General features: G+C 41.5%; 1 protein-coding gene across 1 annotated transcript in view; it reads right to left on the minus strand.

The window, feature by feature from the left end:
- Positions 1 to 13735, minus strand: part of MALT1 (MALT1 paracaspase) — a 40288-nt gene that overhangs the window by 20407 nt on the left and 6146 nt on the right. The window contains exons 3-7 of the mRNA XM_035892963.1: positions 12436 to 12602; positions 7022 to 7143; positions 5740 to 5890; positions 2006 to 2184; positions 1326 to 1422 (exon numbers count right to left, since the gene is read on the minus strand). Of these exons, the coding sequence (XP_035748856.1) occupies positions 1326 to 1422; positions 2006 to 2184; positions 5740 to 5890; positions 7022 to 7143; positions 12436 to 12602 (716 nt within the window). The remainder of the gene's footprint in view (positions 1 to 1325; positions 1423 to 2005; positions 2185 to 5739; positions 5891 to 7021; positions 7144 to 12435; positions 12603 to 13735) is intronic.

Below are 13735 nucleotides of genomic sequence, written 5' to 3' on the forward strand. Positions count from 1 at the left end.
CTGCTGTAAGCAGCCTTACATCGTCATATATGATCCTTTGAGGTAAATATTACAGACTTTGAGATGCTCAGTAATCAAGGAATGTATCAACATTAAAGGTCACAATATACTTCTTCCTCCCCATTGCAGTGATGCAAAAGGGAACAGAAATCTTCCTCAGCAGGTTGCTGGAAACACCTCCTGCAGACGCAGAGCTGACAGTGCAATTCGCTCTATCCAGCTCTCTAAGGTCACCCAGGTTCCTAAACATCTCCAGCTTTTCTTGCAAGGATGTTGCTTCCTGAGCCCAGCCAAAGAAACCTCAAGATCTTTACATTGCAATGGAAACTGTAAGCACAGGACACAAGAACAGCGCAAAAACCAAACAACCTTGAATACTACAGAAGAGGAAAGCTTGTTTTCTCCTGTGTGCTCTAGATCATGGCATCAAGGCAAAGAGAGAAGCATGTGCAGAGGGAACATTGCATCACACATCAGTGTTTTAAAGTAGACTGAAGTTCTTAACCTACGCATGCTTTTCAGCAGCACAGCCGGCATCCCCGTCACCAACTTTTAGAAACGGACTCACAGCTAACGATTTACTTTACCTTCTGTGCACTCCACTGCCATAGCTCTCTTTCCTTGTGTTTTAAGGGGGGGTTGAAAATTGGAAGACAATTGCTCTCAGTTATGAGTTAGCACAGGAAGTGGAAAACAAAGGTCACTTCCAAGCTTCTCTGGAACCTGGCTTGTTTTATAGCAGTGTAAATCAGCAGTGACCACATCACCGTATAGTAATCATTACTAAAACTCAGGAGTACTAAAGTATTTCATAGGATAGAAAGAACTTTTCCTATGAATTATGCAACAGTATTCCCAGGTAGATCTGGAAGCTATGCAAACAGATGTCTCGAGTTTACTGCAAATACATGCACTAAACTGTGTTATATTCATTTATTCTGCTCGCTATGAATAATCTCACCCATCCCGATTGTTGAAGGACTCTGTGTAACACAGTTCATATCACCAACAAAGGTTGAACTGGTTTTTAGTTGTCAAACAACATGAAGAAATCAGCTTGCTGACAAGCCGTGTATGTGCCAGCAATGCCCCAAAGTGGTAGCATTTCTGTGCTGGTTACCATAAAGACCCAAAGCACTTTATAACTGATAAAGCTGTACAATTCCATTTGCTGCAAGCAAGCACAGCTATTTTAACAAATGGATAAACTAAAAATACAGAAGGCATGGGTTTGGCTTAATACTGAAAGCTTCAAAAATAAATTCTGATTATAAGGAAGAAATTGATAAATCAGCTGACCTATATCAAACAGAAAAATCCCTTACCTATAATGACTTCTATCTTCTTGCTGTCTTGATCTTCCCGGTCATTGAATACGCGACACCAATATGTCCCCTGATGTTCCACATCCACATAAGTCACCTACGCAAGCATCATCACAGTCATCCCGCCAGACCCAAAAGAATACCTGTAGCAGTTTCATTTAAGCCCACATGCAAGAAAGAGAGAAAACTAAAAGCAAAGCCTAAACGAATCCAAAAGCTGCTGATACCCTCATTCTTCAGTAAGCTCGACAGCATATGTGTTACAGAAATGCTTTCAAAAACTGAAGAATGCAAATACACCTCACGGACTTGAGACACATTAAGCACTGAACGTAACAGGTTGTACAAATCAGAGTACTTTGCAGTTCAAGACAGGAAGGGCAGCTTTCACTCTTACTGATACTTAATCTGTGTTATGCCAGTATGTCACACTAATCCAAAATACACTATAGCCTTACATCCCATGACTACCACCTGAGACATGTTCAGGATCAAAATCATGCACCCAAGCGACTCAGAACAGCATGGACAAGTAATGGAACAGAACAACTTACAGCAAGCACTTCCATCAGAGGTTATGAAGGCTACGAAGACGTTATTGTCTTCAAGGAAGCTTCATGTGATAAGGTAAAGGGGGTTACACATTAGTCCCCCAAGGCTGGCACTTCGCAGTAACTTACCATGTAGACATTTTTGCTCCCATTTGCCAAGGGAAATCCATTTCTGAACCACTGGTAATGAGGAATTGGGTTTCCAACAGCTCCACATTCTAGTACCAAAGCATCCCCCACTGTCAGGTTTTGTGACTGAGGCTGAACGCAAATGCGCAACTTGTTTTCAGGCAGACCAATTAAGCTCCCTTAATAAAAAAGAAAGGAAGAGAAAAGAAAAGAAAGGGTGAGCCAATAACCGCATACAGACTAACAAGAATTGACGACGTATGGCCACATCTTCCTGTAACTACAACAGACTGCTTTAATAGCAATGAAATTAAATTACTTGTCCCGTAAGACATGCTAAAAATGAGTAGCAATGGCTTTCCAGTTCCTCAGTTGGAAAGTAAAGAGGAATGCACATTAAATATACCCCAGAAGCTGAAAAAAAGCAAAGCCCTTTCTGCATTATTTATTCCTGCCTGTAGGATAACAAAGGCTCCAGAGAAAGGCACAAGTAGAAAGGAGAGTGGCTGCTGAAGGATGGACTGAGGATCCAACTTGCGTGCAAGTGTGGACATGGGAATAAGAATTTCAAACTTAAAGTCAGGTAGTTTTAGCATATCCCTATTCTTCTCATTCTAAACTAAGCATCAAACCTTATGGTAAATAAACTAAAAAAAGCCCAAAGCTAAAAATGCTTAATGAACATCAGCCACTGACATGTCCCCATATAGAAATGTCTTTGGGAAAGAAACCTATTCAGAAAACCCTGAACACATTAAAGACCTGTCCAGCTGATGTCAGTTTCTATATATGATGAAATTTATTGAAACACAGCGTTGAAATTAATTTTTAAAACATCCACTACACACACACGAGTGCTCCGCTGACAAGGTTTCTGATCTCTGCGTACTGAACAGTTCAACTAGCTGACACATACTACAGCGAGCCCAGACCTACTTGTATAGGTCACACCAGTGACCTTTTATCTCAGCTGCAAGGTCACTCATCTTTACTTGTAGACAACATTGTAGACGCACGTTTTGCCATCAGAACTATTCATGACTGACAGTTAGGGGGCGATGATATTTTCCTTTGCATAGTAAAATAAAGGGAGACAGTGACATAGGTATCTCTGCTCTAGTAGCATCTGACCTTCTTGGCCCATTATAAACCTGTATTTGAAAGATTTTACAAACAGATGTTTCATATTTATGATCAATGTTGATTAGTGTTTTCAAAGGAAAGCTGTATTTCTACCAGTATGAAGTCTGTGTTAGGAAAGACTGACAAATGTCTGAGCAAATATTCTGTTCTATGACCACTGCTGTATGGCATTTCAAATACAGAGACCCTGTGGCTTACCATGTTCTCTATCAACTTCTGTAACAGTGGTGGGTTTTTTCTTTCTTACAAAGAGCTTTGTTTTCTGTAACTTTTATCATAGAAAAGATTTTTATATGTCAAAATAAACTTTACTCCCTTTCACTCTGGATTTTACAGAATCTTCTCTCTCCCTCTGAATGTCCCAGCTTGATAGCAGGATCTTTCAACATGTAAAATGTAAAGAATTAATTTCCCTTTAGGGCAGGAAGACAGAAGTAAGGTAAGATGGAAAGGAACTGCTGTTGTAGTCAAATTAAACAGCATTAGTCTTTAAGACAAGGAACACAAAAGTTACAGACAGTGAAAGAGAGGACATGAGATTGAAAGGTAACAGGGTTTGTGTCTCTGGTGCCATCCCTTACCTGCCATCTCATTTACAGGCTGTCCTTGGTACAGCCTGTTGTATCGCTCGCAAAACATACTACCAAGCCTGTGGCAGCATCTTTCAGAGCTGTGTCCGGCTGCCTCACTGAGCGCAAGCTCACAAGACAGCTATGACAGCTTTTACAGAATGGAGAATGGTGAAGCTCTCAAACAGAAAGCAATGAAAAGAGAGGAGGAAAAAATATCTGAAAGAAGAAAGCAATCAGGGAGAGGAAAAGGGGAAAAAAAAAAAAAAATATATATATATATATATAGCGCCAGTAGCTGAAATAGAAGATTTCGTACCTAGTCAGCGTTTGCAGAAATGGTAGTCAGTGTCACCTAGTTCAACTGAAACACCAGTAATCCCAGGCCAAATGGTAGAGGAGATAGAGAGCATTCATTCAGTCCAAGCACTACATTCCCCTTTTAAGTCTCTTTGTAAGCACCCTAAAGGGAAGGTTACAGGAAGGAGCAATCCATCCTGCCTCTTAATCCTTCTACCCATCATCAAGACCTAAACACACTAGAGTTCATTTATGCCACGGTTCCTGATTGGCCAAGGGTCATGGAACATAAAGCCAGTCTGGATACCTGCTGCCCGTTAGTCACCAAAGCTTTTGCTGCAAGTGTGAAACAATACACTGCTGTTTTTCTCACGTTTTTTTAAAGTAGTCATTACAAACCTATTCATCTCAGCTTCTCGGTGTAATCAGCAAGATCTAAAACTGCAGGTTTCTACCTGAATAGAACCTGAAGTAGGAGCAGAGGAAAAGCGGAAGAAATCATCACTTAGATAAGGGACCGAGAGTACGTTTGAGATTAAGATTTAAAAAGGTCACCTCAAATGACACTGCAATAGCTTTTGATCTTTTACTGGAAGACTGACTCTGTCTCTTTTCCTGACATGAATAATTTTTATATGTGGGATGCCAGTGGAAAACACCTTTGATTTGTGACATAAGACCCATCACTGAAGCAAAGGTATCTTCAAGCCAGTGCCATAAACTCCTATGGACTTACATCAGTACAGCTGAATTACAATGGCTTTTATTATGCAGGTAACACACATTTGACTTAGTTGACCATTTATAAAACCCATGAAGATGCAATTCACATCAAAAAGACTCGGTTTAACTCATGTGTTTCTTCCTCTCATAGGTTAATTTCAGTAAGTATGAAGTTGGTAAGACTGCATTAGCAAACATACTCTGCAACAGATGTCCACGGAGCCCCAGCCTCTCTCTTTCTTTCCCAGGTGTTCTGGCAAAGAACAAATGTGCTGGGCTTTAATCAATTTATCTTTGCTGGCTCGTACATGTCTAAGATTGTGACAGCCTATTACGATCTGAAAAAGTGACTGGAAGAGAGATCCATCACTGTGCTACCTGCCAAACTTGATTCCAGACCTCAGTCCTGTTTCCTCAGAGTGCAGTTAACACTCCATTCCACAGTATCGAGGGCTTCTAAAGTGTCCAGGCCTCCAGCGTGCATGCACTCCTCTGCAGTTTACTGTTCTAACCTTCTAGGTAAAGCAGGAGTTCTTTCTAGGAAGGCAGAGAACCTCATTAGAGTCTCCTTCATCCAGACACCTTTCTTCTCAGACTGGCAGCGCACAGATGAGGAAGAAACAAACAGTCCTGACTATTAGGCCAGAGCCCATGGGGCAGGCATTCAGAATAGACTGTGTATGTCCAGTCATTAGCGAGTTACAACAAGAGGTAAACAGGTAAACAACAAGAAAGTTAAAGAATTGCTTTTCTGCTCCAAAAATCCTCTAAGAATTAAAAGGATCTGAGACTGTGTATGTTTTCCACCTATCTGTTCTTATCCACCACTGTGGAACTTCATTTCTCTTCTGATTTTGTGACCAGCACAAGAGCCCAATAATTGGATACCATGTTTTTAATCAGTCCTCTTTCACATCTGTGCAAGACAGCAATGGGTACCCGAGTTCCTCTAACAAGCGGGAAGACAGACTTTCAGAAGACAATGTTTTTGCCACTCACCGTGAGATGTACCCGGGAGATCACAAACTTCAAGCCGTGCCCACCGACTGAACACAAAGGAAGATTCACTGTTCACTCGACAGATGTAAAATCCAGAATCGTTTATATTCACTGGATTCAAAACCAGCTCTGGAGAATTACCATGTGGAACCTGAATTACAGGTGAACCAAGAAATATTTAAATTTAGATTGAGCTCATCTAAACCAGGGTCTAACATCAGAACGTTTATTTCAACATCCATAACACCAGCCTCAACTCCTTCATTTATTTGAACCTTTTGGATGAGAAAGTCCTGTTCTATGTATTTAGTAGCTCAGAGACAGGCTTTCTTCCAAGAATAGTTCAAATGCCTCTACTTAAGACAATTCTGAGCTTTTAAGCCAGTTGAAAAGCTCTTCCTGAAATTAATAATTTTTACCTTTCTCCATAAATAACTTGGAAGGTTTTCCTAAGCACTGCTCCAACCAGCATGTGTTACATTCAGCTCTAGTCTTAAGACATATTCAACTATGACCAGGAAATTTTAACTTTCTTTCACAGAAAAGTAATTTTTTACTAAACCTACATTTTAACTGTAATGAGCAGGAAATGACTGTAACCGTATTTTAAAGCCGTATTTTGGATGATCTAGATAAAATTTTAGAAAGGTGTAGAAAATGAGTTAAAAATTTCAGTCCTAACCGCAATTTAAAATACCATGAGCTTACTGCATTTTTAAAAGTAGTACTTACAATAAAATAACATTAAGAAAAAAAAGTGCATTCATCTTGTAGAAAGATAACCAGGACCAGAAATATGGGTGTAAGTGCTGCCATTCAAATTCCAGAGACGCCAGCTCGCATGCCTTCCAGTATTTTAGTGAAGAAGTCTGCGGCACCACCGAGTTCAGGCCTTCAACTGCTCACTCTCAGGAAACCAGCTTCCATCTGTTCAAGGCCAACAGTGTCTGGCATTTGTTCCGCTGTGGCAGTTTCCCAGTAGCCTGCGTTACAACTCTTGGTAGGCTGAGAGACAACTAAGCCAACAGTTTCCTTACTGTCACATTCCCAGATTAGCCTCCAAGGATGAAGTGGTCTTGAACATACGGCACCACCTTATTGTTTTAACACATTGTCAGAGTCACTATGCAGCATTTCTTAAACTTCTATTTTTATTAGTGTATATACAGCAATCTTCTCTCCTTGTAAATAAGATTAACAGTCTTAAAAAAAAAAATGTAATCCAAAATCATTACTACTTATTTTCACCACTTAAACCCCTGTATTCTCCATCAACTATTACCTCTTTTTCCTGCTTGAACCACTGGTAATGCACAAATGGGTGTCCTGTTGCCCAACAACACAGCTTGACGACCTGACCAGAGCGCACTGCTTGAGAGTCTGGCTGTACAACAATCTTTATACCTTTAAAAAAAGAATTTACACATAGGACATTTATTAAGAAATACAATTCCACAATTTAAATTTGCATTTAAATCATCCTTGGAGTAAAGAAAGTTTCTGTCATTGAATATACTTGAAAATCATTTGTTTGTACCACGTATACATGCAGTTCCAACTAGTTATATGACTGAGATACTCAACATTGTCTTCCATTACACAAAATCCGTGCTTAAATTGATCAGTACTCTACAGAGTTTATTGAAGATTTAAAGTAGATCATTCAAACACTTTACTGTTCGGATACTTCAGTCCCTCTCGCTCCTACTCGCTAATGCAAATAATACTTCCAATGGCAGCACAGACCCCTTCTGGGAAAGGTATTCCCAGTTTTAAGAGTTTGCTCACTCCCAACAGCTTCCTTGAGTTGTTAATCTGCAGATTAAGATTAAGCACAGCCTGAGGGATGGATCAAAACAGTAAGAGTCAGTTTAACTACAACATAGCGCATGTTTCTACTGTTCCTCATGCAGCCTTTTCAGCTGAAGCATTGGTTTCAGCTTTATGCCTTTGACTCCTGCAGAACACAGGACTGGGGTTTTCTTTTGTCAGCCTGCAAGGTAAAATTTTCCACTTCAAATTTTAACTGCCAGGAAATATTGTGAGCAAAATTCTGACACCAGTCTGACATGATCCAGTTGTTTTCTTAACCTAGCTCATTCCAGAGATCTAGTTACCGCGTGACCCCAAACACAGATCCAGTGGCATAACCAAGGTCATCAGAAGAAGAGGGGGGGAAGCCAACCACAGAGCAGAAAGTTTAACCCGATATTGCTGACAAAAAATACATGGCCCTATGACCAAGGTGTTCAGCAACACTGAGCTGATAAGCCATCAAAAAATCATCAGTTTAAAGCGTTATTTGCTATGGATGGTAAAACACGTTTAACAATCCCCGTGGGACCACAAGCAATACTACACATTAATGACTAATTGCTACAAGACTAGTGTTGTGGGTTAACCCTGGTGGGCAGATAAGCACCACACAGTCCCCCAGCCCCAGCAGGATGGGGGAAGAGGGAACGGAAGAATAAAAAAAAAAAGAGAACTTGGAGGTCAAAATGTAACAGACCAACAAACAAAAATAATAATTGTTTAGTAAGTGAAGGATGAGTGGAAGCATAGGGAAGAAACCAAAACAAAACAAGTGATGCAAGGGCAACCACTCACCACCTCCCGCTGGGTAGACTGATGCCCGGCCAGTTCCCAAGCACAAGATGGCTAGGCCCTCCAAAACTCCCTTTTCCCTTCTATTGCTGAGCATGATGCTATACGGTATGGAGTATCTCCTTGGTTGCCCGACTGTGTCCTCTCCCAGCCTACTGCACACCCCCAATCTATTCACTGGGTGGCAGAGCGAGAAACAGGGAATGCTTTGATGCTGTGCAAGCCCTGTTCGCAAAAGCTAGAACACTGGTGCAGTATCAGTACTGGTTTGGTCAAAAATCTCAAACACAGCACCACATGAGCTGCTATGAAGAAAATTAACTCTACCCTAGGCAGGCCCAGTACAACTAGTTACAGAAAAAGCACAGAAACAGTGAGCGGTATGGAGGCACTTCCTCACCATTTCATTACTCTCAGAAATGAACAATCAGAAATGGAGTAGGTATAGACACTAACATTTTAATTTTTTTAAAGTCAGTCTGATTTCCCTGTTTTGGGAGAAAGCAGTTCCTTCTTTACAGTTTAATGAAAGCACATTGCAGCTGACAGTGTAGTCTGAAACAGAAGCACTATTCCAGATCTCTGGGGGAATGATCTTACAGAAAAGTACAGAGTAAACCAGAAGCTGTGTAAAAAAAGTAGCTGTAAAGAGATTGCAAGTATCCTGGTACAAGACTCAAGATCATCATTTGCTCCAAGCCTGCTTATTACACACTGCCAAGAGTATTCTTTTTGTCTGCTTTTGTTCCCTTCACGCGTTTAACTGATGCACATCGGAACTTTTTCCTAACGCAGAATGTTTGAGGAAAGAAACCATAACAATGTGATCGACCAGCTGAAGCCTGAGCAGAAACCCATGTGGTCAACAGACTGAAACAGAGATCACACGGCATCTGGAAAACACACAAACTTTGTCTAGCAGGCAAGCGAGCTATGCTAACTTCCTCCACACACCACCTTGTTCTGAAATAGCTGATCACACGGGCAGCTACTCCAAAGCAGCCACAGGGCTTGAAAATTCCCTGCTTTCCTTCCTCTAAAATAACTTCCCTCTATACCGTAGCCCTGAAAATCGCTACCTCAGTTCCTCATTTAACACGTCCTCCGCTGTTCCTCCTAGTTAAAGGCAGTGTGTTAAGTACAGGTTTTGAGCATCACGATCACCTAACATTAACCAAGACAAACAGGAATTATATTATTTCAATTTAAAGGACAGAAAAAATACAGACTCCCTCTTTCCAAAGGCTTCCACTTTTTTTTTTTTTAAATCTCCTGATTGGCATCACTAACATCTCTTAAGAAAGTAGTGGAAAAAAACTAATTCTCTGAAAGATTCGTATTTTGAACTCCTTGGAAGTATTACAAAGAAGTTCCAAGAAATCTGATTCATAATTTCTTCAGTTTCATTTATTTTCCTGCAATTCATTCAGCACTATACAGCTACTTCCTGCAACCATCACAGAATTTAAAGGGTCAAAGAGAAAAACCTTTCGGCTTAATTTTCTGAATGAGTACAAAGATACACTAATACTTCTTCGATTTTCCTTGGAAAATGCAAAACTCAAGTTTTACCATCAAGGATGGCAAACTGACGTTTGTGATTACCAGACTGAAATGTGCAGTGCGAATTAAGTACTCATAATTTTAACTATAATCCAACTGTTACATGCTTAACTTACACTCTGGTAAACGCTTCAGTCATTTCTGGAAATGCGGCCTCAATTACTCACATTCAGATTAAAGTGCCTAAACTGCAGCAGTAAGAGACCTGCCTGCAGAGGAAAAAGACCTCCCTGCTCTCGTTTCAATCCCCACAAGGGCAGGCTGCACCAGGACTAGACTGTAATACCACAAATTGCGTATTAAGCCTTTTTTCCTTCTTAGCCTGGCAGAAAGCTCTTTGCATTTCATTCATTTCCAGCAAGTTCACACGACAAGATTAAAAAAGGGAAGAAAAGGGACAGAGGGGTGACCCAAGGAACAAGACGCCTACGCTTTCTCACTACAAAAAAGGAGAAGTTTAGAAGTTGTTATCACTACTATTTTGTGTCTTTATAGGAAGAAGATCTATGGAGTTCATTCCATGAATGGGATAGGCAAGTCTCTAAACTCTGAGACACAAACAGGTTCTGGAACTTGGTCCTGGGAGTCTGTGATTCTCAGAAACATCTCTTGTATTGCTGCGAACAAAGCGATGTCCCAGCTTGTAACAGCACATCTCTGCCACAGGGGTACTGAGGTAGCATCACTGCCGAAACAGACCACTATGCAGCATCACAACTGTGCTCTCATTAAACAAGACACTCACAGGCTCACAAAGCTTTGTGTCTTTTTAACTGCATTGACTAAGCTGGTAGAAAACAGTCTAGCAAACCAGTATGACAGCTACAGAGGTCGTACATTAAACAATCCCAGTCCTAAAGGAACTTGAGCATCACTTAAACGCTTTTTGGTGCATTAGAACAAATGGGCAATTACGAATTTGTACTTTGACTTCAAGCATCAACCATCCCTAGACATTTAAATGAACTCACCATAAGTATCAACGCCCACCATCTCTTTTTAATGAGTTTAAAATTCTTTTTGAGTTAAACTTTCTTCAAATACCTTTTGCTTTGGTTTATCTTGATTCCAGTTCCTCAGTCTCTACGAAGCCACCCAGTCCTCCTTAGAGGAGGCTGAATCCATTCTATCACAGATCATACTGTTCTGCAAGAGATTCATTTATAACATCATCTCTGCAGTTCCAAGGGACCTTGACAAAAGTCTGCTTATTGGCTTGTTCTCCTCAATACGATATCTTAGCTATTGATCCAGTTCACTAATTGATACCACTATCTCTCAGTTCTGCTCTGTAGCAAGTTCGTGCTTTACCCAGCATTTAGTCTTCATTACATATTTCAAAATGTAACCTGACTGACAGCAGCACAAAAATGCTCAATTCAATGGTGGTGATACTTAGACGATCACCGATCCGTGCAGGCACTCTGCAGTACAACGTGAACCAGGACCATTCTTGTTTTCAGTACTCGCCCAGTAACCACCATATGGGGAACATAAAAAGGCACCAGCATTCGTAGTGCAGGACAGCATACTACCACTGGTGCTGCCACCCCAGCTCTTGCCCCTGTGAGCACAATCCACTCATGCTGATGTAACCCCCATTCCCCCCTCCCTGCCAAGCCTGCAGTGGTATACATCAGCCACATGAAGCTATCATGTAACTCAGCCACACCCCATTCAACACACCATGGTCCTCCTAGTACAGCAAGCAAAGCATTACTGTAATTTACTTGAAAAATTCCAAGGTTAGCAATAGTGCTCATGGCTTCTTTTCTCACACTGTGCAAAGAACAGGACCGCTATCAGTATGGCAAAGAGCTTGCTAGTCTCATTTCCACTCCCCGCTCTGAAGAAAAGCTTTTGCAACTTCCTAGTAGGCTGAATTTCACCACATCCTGAAGGAGGAGGACACAAAAAAGGGCCCTGGTTTTGTACTATAGTGAGAAGCACTTGGTCTACATGGTCTTACCTGTGCATCCCCTTGCACTACCCCACTTCCTAGACTTTTTGTGAAGAAGCAAGCTGAATATGTTAGCAGAAAACAATCTAGTTCTATCCTAAGTTAGTGTGGTTTTCTGTCCAATTAGCAAGTTGGACTGGATCCAATATGCACCAGAACTGGCACTAATTGGACCCTTCCCCTTCAATTAGGGTAAGCTATGAAACGCAGTTAACAAAACCAGTAGCCCGAACAGATGGCTGGCAGCGCTACTTGTCGTTCTAACTCAAGCACTTCGGTTCTGTGAGCATCTCCCAAAGGCACAGTTTGATGCAGAACCCAAGTCAGCACCTGTCACATCCATGCAGCCAAGCCCAAGTCTACAACAACACTACATTAAGCCTGCTTATCTACTTGGCTTACTTTTAATCTCAGAATCATATGAGCCAATTACTATGGTAATCATATGAGTATCAATTACAAGAATTCAAACACTAAAGATGTTTTTACTTACTGTAGAAAACAAAGACTTCAGTATTTCCAGTGTAAAACACACAGCTGCATTGAAAGCAGAAACCAGAACTGACCTGAATGGCTGAGGCACTGGAGAGCCTCCGTGTGCTCCAGGGCCTGCAAGAACTCCACAAGCTCCACCACAGTGCAACCCCGATCGCCCAGCAGTTTCAGGAGACTCCAGCTGGGACTCCCTTCTGGCTCCAGCACTTTGAGGGAACACTGCTCTAAATCCAGAGGGCTGCAAAATAATAGGAGAAAGTCATGGCATAGACCTTCTCGTTACTTTTTCCTCCGAAAGAAGCAGAGTTAAAGATCACCTGTAAACAAACAAAAAGATTAAAAAAAAAAAAAAAAAGATGGGAAATTCCTAGCTGATCTGGACATATTTCCAGTATTTGCTTCATGTTTCAGGAGTTCAGAGGTTACACAGTGACACCTCCTCAGACAGAGCGTGGTATTAGTGACCTGCGCACAACAAAACAAGAGATGCTTGTACCTTGTACAATTCTGACCAAATGTATTAAGAAATCTTCCAGTTTTCACTTTTTAAAGTCTCAGCAGAAAAACAAGTACAGCACCTTTCGTTTTGATGTGCCTAATTCAGAAGCGGTAAGGAGTGAGTCAGAATCGAACTTGAAAGCCCAGGAAGACTTTGATTTTCAGAGCAGTTGTTAAAGAAGTGACTGCTGCAGCTTCACTGACACATCCATCCACTGCTACAGCGCAGTCAATGGCTCCAGTAAGTTCATTTCCATGTATAAACACAAATAGTTTTAAATTGTGGTGCTAAGTCTTCACGGACTTTCAATCACAGCAGATTAAAATAACACTGATAACAAGGAAATGAATACAGCTACGGAAAGGGAATTCAGGTTTATGTATTCCCACTAAAAAGTTTCACCGGTGTTTCTTTCATTAAATCACAGTGCCATGCAAAGCTGGAGGCGAGGTATCTTCACTTCTCACGTAAACCTTCACAGTATTTTAGTGGACAATACAGAGACACAAACAGCCGCAGGCCCTACGGAGGGGTCACGCCGTTGTCCTCGGGCTCTACTCCCCTACAGCAATAAAGAGAGCCGTAACAGAGAGAGGCCGCGTCTTCATAACGTACTGCAAGTGCTGCACTGGAAATGCCTCTCTTTTTTTGAGACACCACCCTCTAAACAAAGTCTTGAGCAGCCACAGGAAGTAAAACAATCAAGAAGCGATCTAGAGAATGTGACCTCGGAAGAAAGACCTGAAAGAAAATGAGTGCGTTCACGCTAACATAGACAAGAGAGGCGACAGGGAAGCCACCGAGCAGCCTCCGCGCCCCCCGCCCGGGGCAAGCAGCGGGCTGCCTTCGCCCGCGGGGGAGCCAGGGGGGGG

Source organism: Egretta garzetta, unplaced genomic scaffold (assembly GCF_000687185.1).
Source record: "Egretta garzetta isolate BGI_Z169 unplaced genomic scaffold, ASM68718v1 scaffold384, whole genome shotgun sequence".
Taxonomy (NCBI): Eukaryota; Metazoa; Chordata; class Aves; order Pelecaniformes; family Ardeidae; genus Egretta; species Egretta garzetta.